Source organism: Pollachius pollachius (assembly GCF_949987615.1).
Source record: "Pollachius pollachius genome assembly, chromosome: 16".
Classification (NCBI taxonomy): Eukaryota; Metazoa; Chordata; class Actinopteri; order Gadiformes; family Gadidae; genus Pollachius; species Pollachius pollachius.
In genome coordinates this window covers 19,268,610-19,288,283 of record NC_136949.1, presented here as the reverse complement: position 1 = coordinate 19,288,283, position 19,674 = coordinate 19,268,610, and the positions used below count along the sequence as shown (strand labels likewise).

The 19,674-nt window shown below is 42.4% G+C and overlaps 1 protein-coding gene across 1 annotated transcript; it reads left to right on the top strand.

Moving 5' to 3' along the window:
* Positions 1–7,923: 7,923 nt before the first annotated feature.
* On the top strand, positions 7,924–19,642 carry LOC307087553 (testis development-related protein). The gene is made up of 4 exons (XM_079753161.1): positions 7,924–8,256; positions 11,320–11,388; positions 15,042–15,157; positions 17,775–19,642. The coding sequence occupies exons 1-4, from the start codon at positions 8,170–8,172 to the stop codon at positions 18,208–18,210; spliced, it is 708 nt and encodes a 235-aa protein (XP_079609287.1). The 5' UTR covers positions 7,924–8,169; the 3' UTR covers positions 18,211–19,642.
* Positions 19,643–19,674: the final 32 nt, after the last annotated feature.

The following is a 19,674-nucleotide window of genomic DNA, read 5'->3' as shown; positions in this document are numbered from 1 at the left end:
TAAAGAGCCTTGAAGCACACTGCAGGCAGAGGAGAAAAGATATATTTAACTCAAACATATGAATCCACTGTTTTTTGCTTTTGATATTTTCAGTTTAGTTTTGCAACCCGCTCAATGCCCACGCTCACAATGTTCTTCTATAGTGTTTGACGACACACATTATTTCATCACTGTTCTGCTTTTATCAAACTGATGATTCAATTCATCATATTGACTCTTTTGTTGTATAGCAAGACTAAATTACTAATAGTATTTGAATACCTCTTCGTGTGTTGAAGCTTCATCCAGGTGAGCAGTCCTGCGGCCTAACCCTGCTTGGAGATGGAGGATTTGGTCCCCCTCCTTCGGGGTCTTCTCACACTGCTTTGGAAGCAAATAGAAAGCCACCTCTAATGGCTTCAACTTCTTGGCTGGGACAAGTGTTGGGGTGGGAAAGCGCCTCTTTCCTCTGGCCTTGGTGAACATCCCTGGAAATGACCTATAGAAAATAAGAGTGTTAGAATATAAAACACATTGTTAGTGTTTTCTTACTGCATTAAAAAATCGGACATATTTATAATTGAACATTGTCTTGCATGAAAAAAAAACTGCACTATATTGTATACTCATCAGGTTTCAGTAAAGTGTAACAGGCAATGATTGAACCTTCAAAACAGGTCTTTACTCTGAATCTGAAATTCACTGAATGGTCACAAAAAAGCATATAGATTGTCTGCAATATTAGTAAGAAGCAGAGAATGCTACACTACACTATGTACAGTATATCATTACTTACTGTAAGTAGCAGGTAAAAATGTGACTACAAATTGACAGCACGACAAAGTAAGTATGCATAGAGTTGCTTTTAAAAAAGCTAATCATTTCCATCTGAAGCGAGGCGGGCTTTGGGGCTGAACGCCCATTGTCATCGACCTGCCTCGGTTCTCTGCAAGATCGTATCCGATAGATCGAGAATGTAGAAGTAAGTATGTCATATAGGCCTACATGAATTGCAGTTTAACACAAAACCTCACATCTATGACATCGGCTCACCGTTGTCTTTCAGCGGACGTAATTAAATCCAGCAATCGCCTTGCTGAATCCACGATTTCACCCTGACTGACGTTGCTGCCCTGTCATAATAAATACACAGAATGGTGTTGGTGTTCTTTATCATTGGAAACAGTTTAACACATTTCATTCAGTCCTTCTAGTTGCAGAGTTCGCTCGTGCTAGGCTATCGCAAGTCAAAGGGCAATGCTAGCCTGCTAATAAAACAATATCGAACATTATTCTATCAACACAGACAATTACATCAATAGTCTGGCATTATAATTGATTTACCTCGGGTGTACTGTGGAGTGGGCAAGACTGTTTTATTTATATATATAGATAGAAAAATGTACTCACCGAAGCACCATTACTGCTGCTGTTTCCGTTGGACATGGCTAAATCTGTTATGCCTTCCCGCGTGAATCAGGTATCCAACGAGAATGACGCGCCCACTCGTTTGACCGCGATCTAGCATCTAGGATCGATTGCTCTTTCATGGGTCCCCGGATGTTAACACTGAATTTCGTACATTGAATTTTGATGGTGACTTTGGCGGACTGAATTTTGGGACGTTGAAAATATTTGAGTTGAATATTTTAACGTTGAATTTTTCAACGTTGAATTTTTTAACATTGAAAAATAAAGGTGAATATGATAAATTGAAAATGTAAAGAGTTAAATTCAGAGGCAAACAATTCAGATAGGTTATTTCAATGCATAAATATTCAGTGCTTATAATTCAATGTGTTTTTATTTTCAAAACCCGATGGCACAGATTTACTTCCATACTATAGTATCTGTCATATAAAGGCTGGGACGAATTTCATATTATAAATATGTACACTTTATTTTGAAAGTATAGACCAGCGCGATTCCCATTGAAACAAATGGCACGGTGATTATTCTTCGAAACGAGAGCTGTTCAATTGTGGAAAATGAATTAAACTGTAATCAGACGACGCGGTTATATGCAATAGACCCTAGTGTATCTGTGATATAAAGGCTGAGACGAATTTCGAATTATAAATATGTACAATCCATAACATTAGCTCTCTCTGGCTCATAGCTCAGCGGACTAGAATATCTCATAGAATCATTGCTTGTTGGCCGGAAACGGAAAGGGGGTTGTTCACGTTTGGTTGTAGTCTTTTCGCTCGGTTCTCCGTCTCATCAGTAGGGCTAGAACCGAGCGAAAAGACTACAACCAAACGTGAACACTCCCCCCTTTCCGTTTCCGGCCAACGAGTAATGAGTCTTCCAACAGAAATCAATGGGATTTACAAAATGGGCTAAATGTGCAATAAAACACGATAGAAACCGTATTTCGCTACGATACTTGATTCAACCACTCTATATCATCCTAGACAAACCACAAAGGGGGCTCAATGTTCAAAATACCAGAAAAAACGAAAAGCTCACAGCAACATATTGAAAAAAAGAACTATGAACGAGTTCATTTTTTGGAACTGTGAACTTAGTTCAGAATTTTGAATTATGAACGTTTAACTGAATTATTTCATTTTAAGATTTGTGAACTGAACTTTGAACTAGTTCACGAAGGAAGTGAACTTTCCCAACACTGTATATCTTAATACACTATTTATTTATTGAATTGTTTCATTCATTAAATGAATTAATTCATTATTGTAAAGATTTAGACATTTTATGTATGCAATCTTCCTGGACATAGACAAACAGACTTCCAGACACACAGACACACTCGTACACACGCACACACACACAAACACACACAAACACACAAACATAAACGCACACACGGACAAACACACACACACACATATGCACACACGGACACAGGCACGCACACGCATCCACACACACACACGCACACATATACACACACATACACACACACACATACAAACACACAGAAGTCCATTGTGCGTTGAGTTGAGTGCCTTCTGCACAGCATGCTCTCGTTACAGTCTCATGAAGGAAGTCATGAAGAGAGATTTCTTTGCAATCAAAGTCAGATAAGTGAGGGAAATATGCCCATGTTCTCTGAGATAAAATGTACCCAGTGTTGGGCAGTGTGCATTCGATTTTGTTTGTGGAATGTTAAGCGTTTCTTGATTTAAGTGGATTATTGTACAAACCTTTTTCATAAACCCAGTTGCAAGTTCTCTGGTTTAGCAAAGATTTCTTGCCCTTCAATCCATGTGGGACCACACATGCATTAGTGGTATAGAGCAATGGATGGACATGGCAAAAATAGTTTTTTAATTTTTTTCGCTCTCTGTTTAACAAACGCACTCACATGCATGTGCGGTGAAGCAGCACATTCTTAGAACGGCTTAGCCTTGTTTTTAATTTTTCCTCCACCGTGATCTCTTTAAACCCCCCCCTTGCTCTTTTCTTTGGAACCTGCTACGCTGGCAATAACACACGCATGCAAAAACACACACACACATAGACACACATACATACACACACACCAACAAACACAAACACCCATCCAAACCCCCCCCCCACCGCTGAATTCAATTAGACTGCGTTTCAACTGGTAAATGATGAAGAAATAATCCTTCCAAAGATTGGAGGTGCCCTGGGGGGAAGAGACGCTAGTGGAAAGTTTTGAAGACCTTCATTTCCTCTGCGGCCCTGCCGACATGGAGAAAGGGCACGTATTTTCCTCTGCCTCTGCTGCTCAGTCCTCACAAACGACCAAACACATGCTATGTCACTGGTGGGCCCACGTTTAAACAACCTTGCCATGCAAAGTGGAAAGACCACTTCCCATCGTCCCCCCCTCCCCCATAAACAGACAAACACACACACACACACACACACACAGAGTACCACTACCACCCACAGGAAGACACTTTGATGGTCTTCTGCTCCTAACACCTAATCTTTCGGGTTCTGTCTTCCTACATTCCCCTCACTCCCCCGTCTCCCTCTCTAGGTTATCGTTGACCTTTGACCTTCCTTAGTAAAGACCTTTAGTGTCAAATTCCCTCTCGCAGCCCCCACCACCACCTGGGCGTCCAGTTTCATCAGAGTGCTATGTGGACGACACAACAGTTCACCTTTGAAAACGACACACAAACAGCGCTGTTGTTAGGAAACCTTGTAAGAGAGAGGGAGGGAAGGTGATATATATATATATATATATATATATATATAGAGAGAGAGAGAGAGAGAGAGGGGGGGGGGGACAGACAGAAGGAGAAAATCATGAATTGCTTCTGAAAGTATCAAGGGTCAAGGATTTGAATACATTTATATTGAGGCTGTAAATAAATGTCTTCCCAGTCACCCCCATCTGAACAACAAACATAACTAAATAACAAAAAAATCTATCACAATACTATCAGCACATATTATTTCCTTTTTTTTGTTATTTAGTTATAATGGCCCTTAATCTGCTCCAGTTTTCTTGACTCGCACGACGGGCTGTCTTCCTGAGCTGAGAGAAGCTTCACAAGGCCGTCTGCACGGCTCAATCACAGCTCTCTTCTGCACTAATTACATGTTTGCACATCTCTTAAACAAATCACTTAGCATATTGGAGTTTTCCTCTGAAAATAACATACCTAAAGTAAATAGAGTATATCTCCACAACTGCAAGTATATAATATGTACCAAAAGAAAGATAACACCTGTGAGATTGTAGTGTAAGAGAAAATAATCAATGTGGATGCTCCTTGGTTAGAGTGATTAAAGAACACATAATTGGAAGATTTTAAATCAGCCGGAAATAAATGTCATGTTTTTGACTAAATAGTGCATTATCAGTTGGTAGCCCTTTAGTACTATAGGTTCATAGCACAGCATGATGAGTACCTGGGTTAATATTTGATATCAATAAAGTGAAGTAGAGCAAAGATTGAGAGGTTTTAGTAGAGGTAGGTTTAGGCAAAAACTTAATATAAAAAAGTAAATCGAATGCCAATGCAAAATTGACAATCTAAAATTTATGAGACACAAACACGTGGATATCTTGGGAACCTATTGTACAATTTTGACATTTAACCTTTCTAATTGAAAGGTCTGGGCGAATATAATTAAATGACACCAAGCCAATCATAATTGCACCATTACGGCCACCAGATAGCAATGAAGAACATGTGTTCTGATATAACGCAATTTACCAATTTCCTATGAAACCCTCTTTCAGCTACTGAAAATAGATTTGTAAACACCATGTTTTTTTGCAAAATGTTGACCAGACACTAGATTACCCGTTTATAGTACACAACTTTGATGATAAGAACGGCAAAGGTAAGACTTTGGTTGTAACTACAAAAAAAGGGACGTTTATTCATGTTTTTTTACCCTAGTTCAGTAGAGTTTAAGTTGCAGAGTGATAGGGTTTGGAATGTTGGAATTAGTGGAGTCTCAGCTCTCATATGATATGTAGTTTGTGTACATCAAATTACGTGAAAAAGACTGCTATTTATGTTCATGTGCACATTTATGAAATACACAACTCTAATAATGGTTAAGATAGATTAAAAGTTGAGAAACTAATCTTTCTAGTGGCGGGTCAAATGTTTACTTTCTCTTGTGTTTAAATGCCTTATGAAATCTTTGGACTGGGGGGGAGGGGCTATGCCCGATACTGGGTCATTTCGGGATGAGGAGGTTAGCTTAGTTAAGGAATGGGAAAAACCGTATCCTTCTCGCCCGAAGGCTGAATGGATGATTCACCAAAGTGTTCATATTAAAAGTTATAATGGATGGGCTAATGGTTTCTGTGGAGTGTAGCACTACCAGAGGGTCTGACTTATAAGGACAATTAATTAAGTCGCTTGACTGTCAATGTGTTTGACATGTCTGGTCTCCTATCTCCTGAGGGGTTGCGTCATATGGACACCTTCAGAGAGCTGCTGACTATAAGACCATGTCTGGTCTCCTGTCTCCTGAGGGGTTGCGTCATATGGACCCCTTCAGAGAGCTGCTGACTATAAGACCATGTCTGGTCTCCCGTCTCCTGAGGGGTTGCGTCATATGGACCCCTTCAGAGAGCTGCTGACTATAAGACCATGTCTGGTCTCCTGTCTCCTGAGGGGTTGCGTCATAAGGACCCCTTCAGAGAGCTGCTGACTATAAGACCATGTCTGGTCTCCTGTCTCCTGAGGGGTTGCGTCATATGGACCCCTTCAGAGAGCTTCTGACTATAAGACCATGTCTGGTCTCCTGTCTCCTGAGGGGTCGTGGCATAAGGACCCCTTCAGAGAGCTGCTGACTATAAGACCATGTCTGGTCTCCTGTCTCCTGAGGGGTCGTGGCATAAGGACCCCTTCAGAGAGCTGCTGACTATAAGACCATGTCTGGTCTCCTGTCTCCTGAGGGGTTGCGTCATATGGACCCCTTCAGAGAGCTGCTGACTATAAGACCATGTCTGGTCTCCTGTCTCCTGAGGGGTCGTGGCATAAGGACCCCTTCAGAGAGCTGCTGACTATAAGACCATGTCTGGTCTCCTGTCTCCTGAGGGGTTGCGTCATATGGACCCCTTCAGAGAGCTGCTGACTATAAGACCATGTCTTGTCTCCTGTCTCCTGAGGGGTCGCGGCATAAGGACCCCTTCAGAGATCTGCTGACTATAAGACCATGTCTGGTCTCCTGTCTCCTGAGGGGTCGTGGCATAAGGACCCCTTCAGAGAGCTGCTGAATATAAAACCTTGCCAGCTGTGGCAGACAAACATGTGCCAAAGTTCAGTGACCGGCCTGGTGATAGAGGCATCCCCACAGCCAATCACATGACAATGTTTTTTTTGTAAGGTAGCACTCATCCCGATGATTAACATGTGATATGGGAAAACATACTTCCTTATGAAATTCTCCATGGATGCTGGTGTTCACAGAAACGCAGAAACGCTCGCTCACACACACGCACACACACAATCACACACTGTCTCCTACATAGATAAGGGGAGGAATGTTATCTTTACCAACACAAATAGATGAGCACAGAATAAAGGTGAACGTTTTTGTGTATGATTTTTCTATTTTTAAAAAGGGGTAACTTTGGGCCGTGGTTTCAGCTGGTTTCAGCTGTGTGTGTGTGTGTGTGTGTGTGTGTGTGTGTGTGTGTGTGTGCGCGCGCACGTGTGTGTGTGTGTGTGTGTGTATGTGTGTGTCTTGAGTTTTTTGGGGTGAGAGAAACATTTTCATTACTCTTCACAACAAAGCTCCACCCTGAAGTTAGTTTTATCTCCTCTTCATGTTCTTAAAGGGAATCTTAAATCGTAAACAATAGATCAAATTGTGAGTAAACACCACACAATAAAGAAAAGCAGTAAAACACAGTGGATTAAATGGGTTACGGGGCCCTGGGCGACACTGAAAACATATTGAAGGGGAAACAGTATTATATGAAGTTTATATTTGGCTAGGTGTATAAATATGTTAATGTGGAGGTTTCAGGAAGCCCCCTGTTCCTGTGAGAGGTGCCAGCCGTGAGGTTACTATGACAATACGAAGTAGTTCATGGTGGATACCCCAACCCCACCTTCCTCTTGAACACTTAACACTCACACTTTACACTATACTTTACTACACTTATTACCACTGTTTTAGTCTCTGTTATTAGTACTTCCTTTTGTATTTTATTATTATTGTGTTCAATGGTGCTACTTCTTTTACTTTTTTTTTAATATATTTAAACTTTTACTTATCTTTTTTTACTTTATATTGTATTGTTGCTGCTGTTAAACTCTCGTGTGTACAATAAGATGTAATAAAATTCATTCTGATTCTGATTCCGATTTTTACCATGGCAACCAAGGAGCGGAGGGGATGTGGGAGGAGCGGAGGGGATGTGGGAGGAGCGGAGGGGATGTGGGAGGAGCGGAGGGGATGTTGGAAGAGCGGTCTGTTACAGTCCCAGGTGGTCGAGGAGGCTGTGCTGCAGGAACCAAAGGCATCAATAGCACTTGGTAACGAGACTACTTGGGAGCTGAGCGCCAGGCGTCGAACTGCTGACTCGAATGTTTGAAACATATGTTTTGATGGGAAGACATCTTTTCTGCAGGTCTAAGAAGAGCCTCGGACAACATTGTTGTAAACCTGAAGTGCTAACGGGGATAAACGGACAAGGGTTTTTATTTATTTTTACGCAAAATAAAGTTTACCCAACCATTTACTAGAGGAAGACGGGACTGGACGGCGATGTTCAAGAAAAGCAGAAGCAAAGTGCTGGTGGATGACGCGTCAGAAGAGGATGACATGTCGTGGCACTACGACCACTGCTATAAGGTAAGGGGTCCGAACCCCCAGACATCAGATCATCCTCTGGACCAATCTCCTCATTAGGTTGAATCTCAACAAATAATCCCTTCTGATTGTAATCAGCCCTTGATCTTTCTGAATAATCAAATAAGGAGATGACAGCTATGGAAGGAGGAGATGTTGAGGTTTATAAAGACACACCCAGCGGTAGGACTGAGAAGACCCTCTGTTTGGTTATTATTTTACCATTTAAAATCGGACATTTTCTAGGAAAGTTTCTAGGATAGGATCAGTTCCCAGTCTACTGAGGGAAAGGCTTTGTTGTGCCTGTCACGAGGTGGGAGTGACCTGGTGTGTGAAGTGATGAGGACAACAGGATGATGAGGAGCGCCTCAGTCCAGAAACACACGTCGTTGGGTCGGGCTTGCCTGCTGGAGCAGCAAGTTACAGCGACTCAACATATAGGCAAATTCAATTAGTAGTATTCATTTTACTTCACTAGGCTAGCTGTAGCCTATCTGAATCATTTTGATCAAGTGAAATGGGTTAGCCCTGTTCAATTGTTATGCTGTATGATAGAGTGGGATAGACAGGAAGGTATGGGAGAGAGAGGGAAGGACATGCAGCAAAGGACCATGGGCAGGAATTGAACCCTGGTCGCTGTGACCAGGACTGAGCTTTAAAGCTCTACCTGGTGGGCCGACGGGTGCCTCCTTCAAACCTTTCTGACCTCTATTGAGGTAACATTAAGATACACGCCTTCCACCATGAACGTTCACATCATCAGTTGAGTAAGAGCCGTGTGTGAGGTCTACATTATCCTGTGTCAGCACAGACAAGCAGCTGGGCTCTGTGGGAGAACTGAGGGGTGGAGGTGAAAGGTCAGCGCGAAGAGACACACACACGCACACACACAGACACACTCATAAAAACTGACCTGGATTAGAACCGTACAATGTCCTTGCATAAAAAAGTGCTTAGTCATGTGACACTGGAGTTGTATGGACAAAACCTTTGCTCCAACTCGATTAAATGGCATAACGCGTTACATGATGGTCATTGACATGGTAAGAAGTGACTACGTTCTTTGCTATCCAGGATCTCTGCTAGCATGATGGAGGCAGGAGAGATAAGGTTGTCACACACAGCAGGTAGTGCAGGAACTCCTACCAGTGCCTCTTCCCTTGCCAGCATAACTCACCCACTGGTGGGATACTGTCAGGGTCTCTGTGTCCCTTGGTGGGTGTTCTGAAAGACTCCCACCCTGGGAACCGAGGCTTGTGGCCTCTGGCCCTGAACCACAGCCCGACCCCTGAGGGCCCCGGCCCGCTCTGTTTTCCAGCTGGCCATCACTGAGCATGCGGCCCGACGGGTCACTGACCTCCCCCCTGGTGATGGAGGGGGTACGTCATCACACAGCTCTTGCTGAGTCGTCATGGCAATAAGTTATTCAAGTCAGAGATGGTAAGAAATATAGAGGCTTTGAGCTCTGTCTCACCATGGAGGGCAGCTCCATCGAAAGCTATGGGCTGAATGATGACGAGATGGAGAAGCCATGTGATCTGTCCTCATATTTAATTCTTCACCAGGGAAGGAGGGGGGAGAGGGAGAGATAAAAGAGAACAATAGAAACATGAGTGCATGCACATACCAACAGCCCCCCCCCCCCCACACACACACACACACACACACACACACACACACAGAGACACACACACAGTGTTACAACATAACATATCAAAAAGAGATAAGGGTGACAGAGGTGACAGACAGGTACACAGACTAGCACCCAGACCGACAGGCAGGTAGGTATAGAGACAGACAGACAGACAGACAGACAGACAGAGCAGAGAGCCAGAGCATGGCTTCAACCGTGAAGGAGGGATTTAAAGTTCATCTATTTGTTCTGCTGCTCTCACCGCAGAAGAGCTAGCGCCTGTTTGTGCTTGTGTGTGTATTTATGTGTGTGTTCATGTGTCAGAGCATGTTACTCAGTGTGTGTGTGTGCATAGCGGCTCCATGTTAAACTCCAGAGCTGTTCTTCTCCGTGTCACTGCTGGTGTACCTTAAAGGAAACAGAACGGATCATGTAGGATGACATCAAAAGGCTAACACGTTGGATAGAGATCAGTCTTAATCATCATGAGACTCAAAAGATACATTCATATGTTTGTTTAGGAAGAGACCCAGTTGCCATTCAATCTTGTGCTGGATTGTAATCCTTCATAGGCCGGCTTTGATTTGGTTTTACGTTGTATGTTGTTGAAGAAATCCCCCTGTTAACACCCAAAGAGGCACATGCCCACACACAAACACACACACATATTTTTTCTCCCAAACAGAGACACAAAGCAAAGACAAAGCAAAACGAGATATATCTGCCCCCCTGAGGTGTGGAAGCTAAATTACCCCATGTGTGAAACATGACTCTATATCCCCGAGCTCTCTCTCTCTCTCTCTCTCTCTCTCTCTCTCTCTCTCTCTCTCTCTCTCTCTCTCTCTCTCTCTCTCTCTCTCTCTCTCTCGCTCTTTAAACTCCTCATTATATTCTGTAAGTAGTAGTGTTCGATAACCTAACTAGTCTTCATGTCATTAGACCTCTTGTGTGTATCCAACTCATGGCCACAAGCTCAGGGCCCATCATGGCTTTATCATTTTACATTTTCACCCAGGTGTGATACAGCAGTATTGTCAACTGTTCCGGCTGTCTATTAGGTCTTTTTTATATTTCATAGTCTCTCTCTCTCCCTCTCTCTTTCTCTCTCTCTCTCTCTCTCTCTCCCTCTCCTCCAAGCAACCTTGTGAAAACTGTTTATTGTACTGCTGTGGAAATAGTTTAAACTCTGTATGACAGGAAGGTCTGCATACAATCTACACATCTCGGATCCTCGCTGTAAGCATGTGTGTTTGACGTGTTGAGTGAGCTAAAGTCTCGCTATTCTGGTCCTTCTAGTAAAATGTAAAATCCTTAATTACATTCAAAACGTATGCAGAACACATGCTAGCCCAATAAAAGGCAACTAAAGATTTTACCAAGAGGCACTGGTTTCCCTAACTAACTGTGTGTTTGTGCGTGTGTGTGTGTTTTAGGACAAAGACATAGAAGGAGTGGGCGAGGAGGAAGAGGAACAAGAGGAAGCTGCAAGTACCGGATCTAAGGTACACACACAAAGACACACACAGACATACGCACACACTAACACGTTCCTCATCCTCTACTGCTATACTCTTAACCCTAGAGCTTCTCTCTCTCCTGTCTTCATTAACTGTAGAAACACACACAAATACCCTCCAACTAGACAGCCCCCAGTGTCTGATAACGCACACAGGGAATACTATCAAAGCCATGATGTCTGCTAAAGCCAGCATGAAGTGCTTCAGTGGTGACTGCAGTGCTCATGTAATCAGCCGTCTGTCATTCACCTCTGCCCTCGTCTACTACCCCCGTTCAGCCATCACCATGCAGGTTCTTCCCCTGCCTTGCAAAGACCTATTTTGTTTGTTGTGGTTACTCTAGATTGGGTGCTTGTCTGTGTCTGCGTCTGCGTCTGCTCTGTCTGCAAAAGAGCAGACAATTTGGTATTCAAAATGCTAATCACATAGCTACCATGGCTGGTCATGAATACAATCTTACCCTCTTTGGTTCGAATTTTGTCGAAGTGTGATGGTACAGAACGCTTTGCGTCCGTGTAAATGTTGGCTTTAAATAACAGATATGCAGTTTATTCTCTCCCTGTCATGGCTGACCATTGTACAGGGCTGGGTGATGGTGAGGTTACAGGAAGGGGGGACTATTTCATAACCCGTCCTTTTTGTATGTAAGGATAAGCGCGGCTGGGCTGGAACCGGGAAGGAAGCTCAACATTCTTTAGAGGAGTTGGAAGAGAACAATCTCTGTGAAAGGAAAACAAGGTTGAAAATAGCCACAGTGCGCATGGAGGCCCATGGCTCACTCTCTTGGTGTATGGTGGACCCCAAATGAATGGGCACTGGCCTGGCCTGGGGAGCTGACCTTAGCCAAGTGGCTTTTATTAATAATGATAATAATTGGATTATTCCAAAACTCTATATTTGTTACAACTTGAATCAGTCAAAAAAATTATAAAGAAAAGAAAAAAGCAGTAAGACAGGGAAAGGGGTTTGGTGAGGAGAACAAGACATGGACCTCATGGTTAACATGGCAGGGAAAGCTGTGGAAAAGCCCCAAAATACAATCCTAACAAGTTGAGAACCAACGAGCAAACAAACCCAAAAGGTTTGAAGGGTCCACTATGTGAAAGGCATTGAACCCCTCTGTCCGCCTGGGGGTATATAGGGGGGGGCACCCACAAATTGGCTGGCTTCTTCTTCTGGGCTGTGGGTGGGTAGGTCATAGAGCTCCCCCTGTACAAACCAGAAGCCTTTTTTCATAACCTTATTTGTGTGTGCGCGTGTGCGTGTGTGTGTGTGTGTGTGTGTGTGTGTGCATGCGTGTGGGTGTGCGTGTGTTTGTGTGTGTGTGTGTGCGTGTATGTGTGTTTACGTGATCAGAGGATGTGTGGACCTCCATCTCGGCACCGGCTCAGAATGGATAGTTTAGTTCCAAGGTGTGGTGCATTGAAGTCTGGAAATGTCATTCAGGCTTGAATTCACCCTTCTATTATATGACTTGCATTGCCGTTACATGAGGAAAGTAACTTTATGAATACATTTATAAAGGAAGGAAATCTTTTATACCCAAGCCCGTCCACACAGAAACGATTTTTTGGTGAAAACACATTCGTGTTGTGCGTTTGGGCCGACCGTCCAGAAGGATCCGGCGTTTTCGGTGGCCGAAACACACTTTTTTGAAACCAGGTCCCAGGGTAGACAAGATAAAAACGGCCCAATGCGTTTTGGTGTTCGGAATCGTGTGGACACGATATGCAAACGATGACGTCATCCCCCCCCACCCACCAGGAGGGGAAAGTTAGGGTTCCGTCAAATTTGTTTTGTTTGATTTGATTTGTATTATTTTTGTAGCTTTAAATACAGCCCCTTGGTAAATGTAATTACTAACTGTACTTTAAAAAGTATTTTCTGCTCAATCTAAAAGGTTTAAAGGTCCCATGACATGCCACCAGGTGTGGACTTGGATTTCCAAAACGGGTTGTAGCGGCTAATCAGCCCACACCTGCATGTCATGGGACCTTTAAAAACTGCTTTCTCTGCCTCGTCTTCTTCTATTTGGTGGAGAACCACTACCACACAGTGGCCTTGAATATGTACTACAGCGTTTCTAAAGCTAGATGTGTTTTCGCAATGAGTCCGTCTTTACGGAGATATTCCTGAAATGCATTTTGCAACACCAGCAATATTTATATACTGACAAATTGTGACACACACACACACACACACACACACACACACACACACACACACACACACACACACACACACACACACACACACACACACACACACACGCTATATTGGCTGTAGGCATCTCTGTTCTGCAAAGCCCTAACTATGACTAATTGAACTCGGAAGTTCAAATCAAGATCATTTAATACACACTCACATACACAATGAAGATATTGTGTTTGTACTTTGTTGTTTATCTGTGTCTGTCACCTCGCTGTGCCAGACATTTCTAGTCAAGGAGGTTGCGTGTTGGAGACGAACTCTGTGAACCCAGAAGGTTCTCATTGTGTTCCTTCCTGTTTGATGGAGGGAAAGCCTTTGGTCACCAACATTTGTTCTCTCTTTTATTGGTTGTTGCTTCTTGACACCTCCTCTGATGGTTTTAGAGGATCATCTGACACATAGGGTTAGCATTGTGTGTGTGTGTGTGTGTGTGTGTGTGAGAGAGAGAGAGAAAGAGAGAAAGCACGGGTGATCAATAACAACTGTTGGGAGGATTGGCGAAGTTCAGCCCCCTTGAAAAAAACCCTGCAATGAACCAGCAGTAAACAAACGTTCTGGTAATCTGGAGGATACACAGACAGGGATGGGAGGAGAGGGGGAGGGGGAGCGATCTCTGTGACCTTGAAGCTTGACCTTGGCTACGGCCCCGAGGCACGGAGCGTACCCAAACAGCCAAACAGTTGGTTTCATAATCCCTCGGGAGGAGGGAAGAATTCTGGCATGACAGGAGAATTTAGTGAAAGTGGAAGGGAATTACTCTGGAATGTACCTCACCGCCAAGCGGAGACGGAGGCGTACCGGCAGTCTCTGCCTTTTCAACGTCCCACTCGCCTCGCACTGCGCCCTATCTCTATGGACTCCCCAGCTCCCCTTCAATACCAGGAGACTGTGGAGAGCAACAAGAAATCACTTCGGAATGAAGGACGTGCTTCAGAGGGAAGGAGAGGATGAAATGTGCCCGTGTGAATGCAATGAGTGGACTTGGCAAATATTTTAAGATAAGAGATGTTTTGTCTGTAAGGTATATAGGGCATTGAACAAACAGTGCCCTGTTTTTAATCAATAGAGTGGGTATATTTGGTCTTGCTCAACAGGTAAACATAGATTAGGGATTTTTGAATTCTGTTGCTTCATCTGAACTCTTCACACTCTTCCCTTTTCCATGAATGTCAACACTTTTCCAGGTTCCTATGCCAAGCATGTTTCATTAGATAGAATCATATATTTAGTCAAACAAAATTAAACCCACAAAGTGATCATAAAACAAGAGTTTAATATTGGTTCATAACATGATATCTTTAGTTAGTTAATTAAATCAGCCTCATTTAGGGAAAAAAAAGAGCGAGAGAGAGAGAGAGAGAGAGAGAGAATAAGCTTCATCATACTAATAATAAGATGTAATTATTCATTATTTTTTTATCTACCAGGAAGCTAAGGTGAAGAAGACAAAGTCCAAGAAGGACAAGCGAGAGAAGAAGATGTTTTCCTTCAAGGACGATGAGCATTTCCTATTAACCGGGGTCAAACTGGCTGACCGGAGAGGGTAAGTTCAAGGATAAATATAACCGCAAGTGGTGATTGACGGGGTCCGAGCAAAATTAAAAGTCAAGAACACACTAATGGAAGATATATAAATATAACATAATTTCATATTTAAGGAAAGATATTCCACTTATAAACCTGAACTGCAGCCTCATTCACATGGTCAAAATGTCTATTGATAAGCACAAAACATGAAGAAAACTCCAAGCACACATTTCTCAAGTGAATTAAGGGCTTTCTTCAAAGCATATACCTAAAAATCTTTGAAATTCTGGGGAAATTAAACATTTGTAGTCATGAACACTAACGGAAGAAATATAAATATGACTTAATTATGAAGTAAAATTGGTTAACGAAGAAGTTCCCCTTAATGCCATACTGTGTCTTGGCAGTCTGATTCTTGGAAACTAGTGAGCCGGAATGTTGATTGCCTGATGAATTTCAGGTGCTGTTCAATGTTGTTTCTTAAATGAGGCAATGACAGAATGTCATGTTCAGCTTGGTCATAATGCTCTAATCAGGATTCAAACTCTCAACCTAAGGATCACCAGTTCACGGCAATATCCCGTTGAGCCACTGACATTCCTGAACTGCATGAAGCCTCATTCACATGGTGAAAATGTTGATTGATAAGAACACAACATCAAGAAAACTCCAAGCACACATTTCACAAGAGAATTAAGGGCTTTCTTGACAGAGTAGAGATCTGTAAATATGCACTGTTAATGGTATCCACCTAATGATAACAAAAAATTGAAACAAAATGGTGATATAGGCAAAATGGTTTGAGACTGTGGACGTTTGGCTTTTCTATGAAATTGTGGGAAAAGTAAACATTTTTAGAGCAGAAGACCAGGGTGAAAAAGATGCATCTGATTTTAGAGATAAATATGATGAAAGAATTTTGAGTCCAGGTCAATCTAGTAAGGGGAAATAAGGCTAGTTCATAATATTTTTAAATAGCGCCACCTTTGGGTGCAGTACCACAATTTGGGTTTATGGGTATTGGAGGGTATTGGTATCCACCTAATAATAGTCTAACTAAAAATGGGTTAACTGCTCCAACTTTATTGGCCAATATTTCTCAAATGGAACTAAATAAAACAAATTCTGTTCGATGGTTTTTGTGAGGCTTGGTCTAAAGATTTTATGTGGCCATTTTGGTGAATTTTTGATTATTTTTCTAGCCTGTGAATCTTTTTATCATGTTTAGCTTTAATATGAAATTGTGGGAAAAGTAAACATTTTTAGGGCATAACACCCGGGTTTTATAAATGCATCTGATTCTAGAGATTAATATTCTGAAAGAATTTTGAGTCCAGGTCAATCTGGTGAGGAGAAATAAGCCTAATTCATGATTTTTTACAATAGCGCCACCTTTGGGTGCAGTACCACAAATTTGGGTATATGGGCAGTGGGAGTTATTGGTAACCATACCTGAAAATTTCAAGAGTTTTCGACTTACGGTATAGGCTGCAGTATGACTTTTACAGAATTTGAGGGGGAAAAAAACGTAACAGAAACAATAGGGGACCAAGCAGCTTCGCTGCTAGGACCCCTGATAAAGGTTGAGTGACAGCAATACAGCTAGCAAATAACTAACAAGCTCTGTTGAGGCCTTTTGATATGAATGTACATTTCACTGTCTGTTAAGCATTACTGAATATCGTCAGCTTTTCCTCAAAATAAACACTTTGTGTCCGTTTCTCAATAATGGCAGCATTCAGTGTTGAATTCTCATCTTATTTGAAATCCTTCACTGTTCAAGGGGTTGTTGTTAGGGTTCACATTTTTACTTTACATGGAGAATAAACTGTGTATTTATTTCCACTCCCTCCTTACGGACATTCCTAACCTTGGAGGTTCCTGCTGTGTATGTAAAGGAAAGGAAACGCATGATTAATCATTCCGCGCTGTACAATCTGACTAACAATGGTTCTCTTTGTGGGGATTATCTCATTCCCCTGAGCATGGGGCAGCTAAACTACACCAAGCTAAGTTAACACACCCATTCCTGACCAACTACTTTTTAATTAATTTATTTATCCCTACTTGAGAAATGAGTACCCACAACTACCTTTGAACTCACTTATTTTTGCATTTTTTACAAAAGCACCTGCTGTCAGCTATTATGGCAAGGTCTTATTTTAATTCACACCCCTGCTTGCTGCGATTGGACAAAGTCCAAGTCTTGGTCTCTCAGATATCTTGACCTTTACCCTAACCCCAATAAAGCCCTTTCAAAACCTTGTGCCTAAACCCATTTGGGTTTCACTCTTGGGTCTTCTCTTTCTTGCTTCCTCAACAATAATGTAGATGTATAATATATGGACCCATTCAACTTTAACGCAACTATCTTTTTACCTAGTTTCATTATTTTACTTTTTTACTATTCTTTATTCTTTGTCTTTTGTTTGTCGTAAAGGTGTTATGGTGTCTTGCTTAGTTCCTGTAACAACCTTAGTTATAAGAGATTGTAACTGGGTTCCACCACCATCTATTGACCGTTTCTTCCCTCTAGTGGTCAGCTTAGTAGTTACTGTTGTTTTTATATTGTCAATATTTTAAATGGTATTTTTTTTATAGAGGGTGCTTAGTATGTATGTTTGTTTTCCAAGGTCTCACAAAATAATGAAGGAGGATGAGAAGGAGGCAGAGAAGGAGAAGAAGCCAGAGAAGAGCTCCTGCTTCTGGGAGAGCATCACCATGACAATGCGGCAGGTCACGCCCACCAAGAAGCTGGAAAAGATGGAGGGCTGGGAGCCACCTCAGCTCAGTGACGGTAACGACAAACCCACCGACGACGTGGTCCCGGAGGCCGTGAGCAAGGCCAGGGACACGCCCGTGTCCTTACCCCGTTCCCTGGAGCTCCCGCTGGGCCTGCCTTCCTGGAGGGGGCTGGGGCAGGAGGAGGACTCGTCCCGCTACGCCAACCTGTCCGACTGCACAGAGGCCTCTGCCGCCAGGTGGACGGCACTGGCCAAGGTGAAGCTGGCCGGCATCAGAAGGAGTCGGGGGATCGTGTCGGAGAACTCATGGAAGGGCTTCAAATAGAAAGAGACACAGCTGACTCCCTTCCTCTGACCCATCAAACCCCCGCCCCCCCCCTAACCAAAAGGCTTAAGATTCACAACAAACAACCGTCTGACTCCGAGCAGTGCTGGCATTGCGCTGTCGAGTTGCCCTCTGACACAAACAAAGGATCATTAAGACTTCACGGCCCACCTGGGTGAGGACCAAGAGATAGACAATCACAATCAAGCAATGTTACAAATGGCAGTAGCCGTTTTTGCCAATTTAAACTCTTTCTAGAGGAAGGAAATTGTGTAAAAGTCTAACTTTATTGTACCGATTAAACTGTGATGGTATAGGGAACACCTTTAATACTACACAGCAGTGGCTCCCAACTTACTTCAAATAGTGTATCCCTAAATATATATAAAGTCAGGTCTGTCTGAAGTGAGCCCTAATATGTGAAATCATATGTGAAGTGAACAGCTTTCTCTGGATGTGGTTTAGGTAGCAACAGACTGATAGGAGGGTCGGCGCAAGGAATTTGAATATATTACAATGAATGATTGCAGAATGGGCTTCAGGTTAAACCTTGGATTATTAACCATAATTTTTGTGTTGCAAACCTTTCCAACATTAACACTAGGTTTTTTACACGAAAAACCGAATCCCATGAATGGCATTTATACTTCGGATTATTATATTGGCATTTTTAAAGTCTTCACGCATACCCCCTGGGAAACAAACCTGTGCCCCTGGTTGGGAATCACTGCTGGATAGGATTTATTTTATATTGAATATTTAAAGCTGATTGAGAATGCTACTGTAGAATTTATATTAAAACAGTATTTTCTATGCAATTCAAGTCTACGATCAAAGAATGTTAAGTCCAACGTCTTCTAAGCTCTTGGGCTTTTTTTTCTGCTTTCTGCAAATGTACAATTGTTGTTGTCACTGGATTATAAACAGGCCTATGAACAGATATAAGGGGTCAGGGTTCATAGAGTGGCTGTGAGGTTGATTTAAGGTTATCCATGTTAGTTGCTGGTTGTACTCCTAATCATCTGGAGACCTCAGTTGATTGCTGAATGCTATTTAACCACTCCAATATCAATCAACAGTAAATTGACTGATTCTGGATTGAGACCATGATTGGTCATACAAGCTGTAAAGCTGATTGTGCTTACTGCATAGCTACACATCAAATGATGATGGCTGATTTGTTTTATTAACTAATCTCAGTATCTTCTTTTCATTTGGCTCTATATAGAAACGGCAAATGTGATTGACTGCAACATAGTGAGCGTATCCCAGTGTTGTGTATGTGTGAGATATTGAAGAATCATTGTTCTATATGCATCACTATTTTATAACTCATCCAATGTAACATGATGATTTAGGTAAATTGTTGATTTGAAAAGTTGATAGTTAACACAAATCTATTTTGAAATGTGCCTTTCATCCTCTGCTTCATCTCTTCTTCTTCTACTTTGAATGAACATGATT

Bases quoted from the DNA above. Each gene is read 5' to 3' on its own strand.
- LOC307087553 (XM_079753161.1), top strand. From the start codon at position 8,170: ATGTTCAAGAAAAGCAGAAGCAAAGTGCTGGTGGATGACGCGTCAGAA. The intron at 8,257-11,319 runs GTAAGGGGTCCG...TGTGTGTTTTAG, and splicing joins ACTACGACCACTGCTATAAG to GACAAAGACATAGAAGGAGT. The intron at 15,158-17,774 runs GTAAGTTCAAGG...TTGTTTTCCAAG, and splicing joins AAACTGGCTGACCGGAGAGG to GTCTCACAAAATAATGAAGG.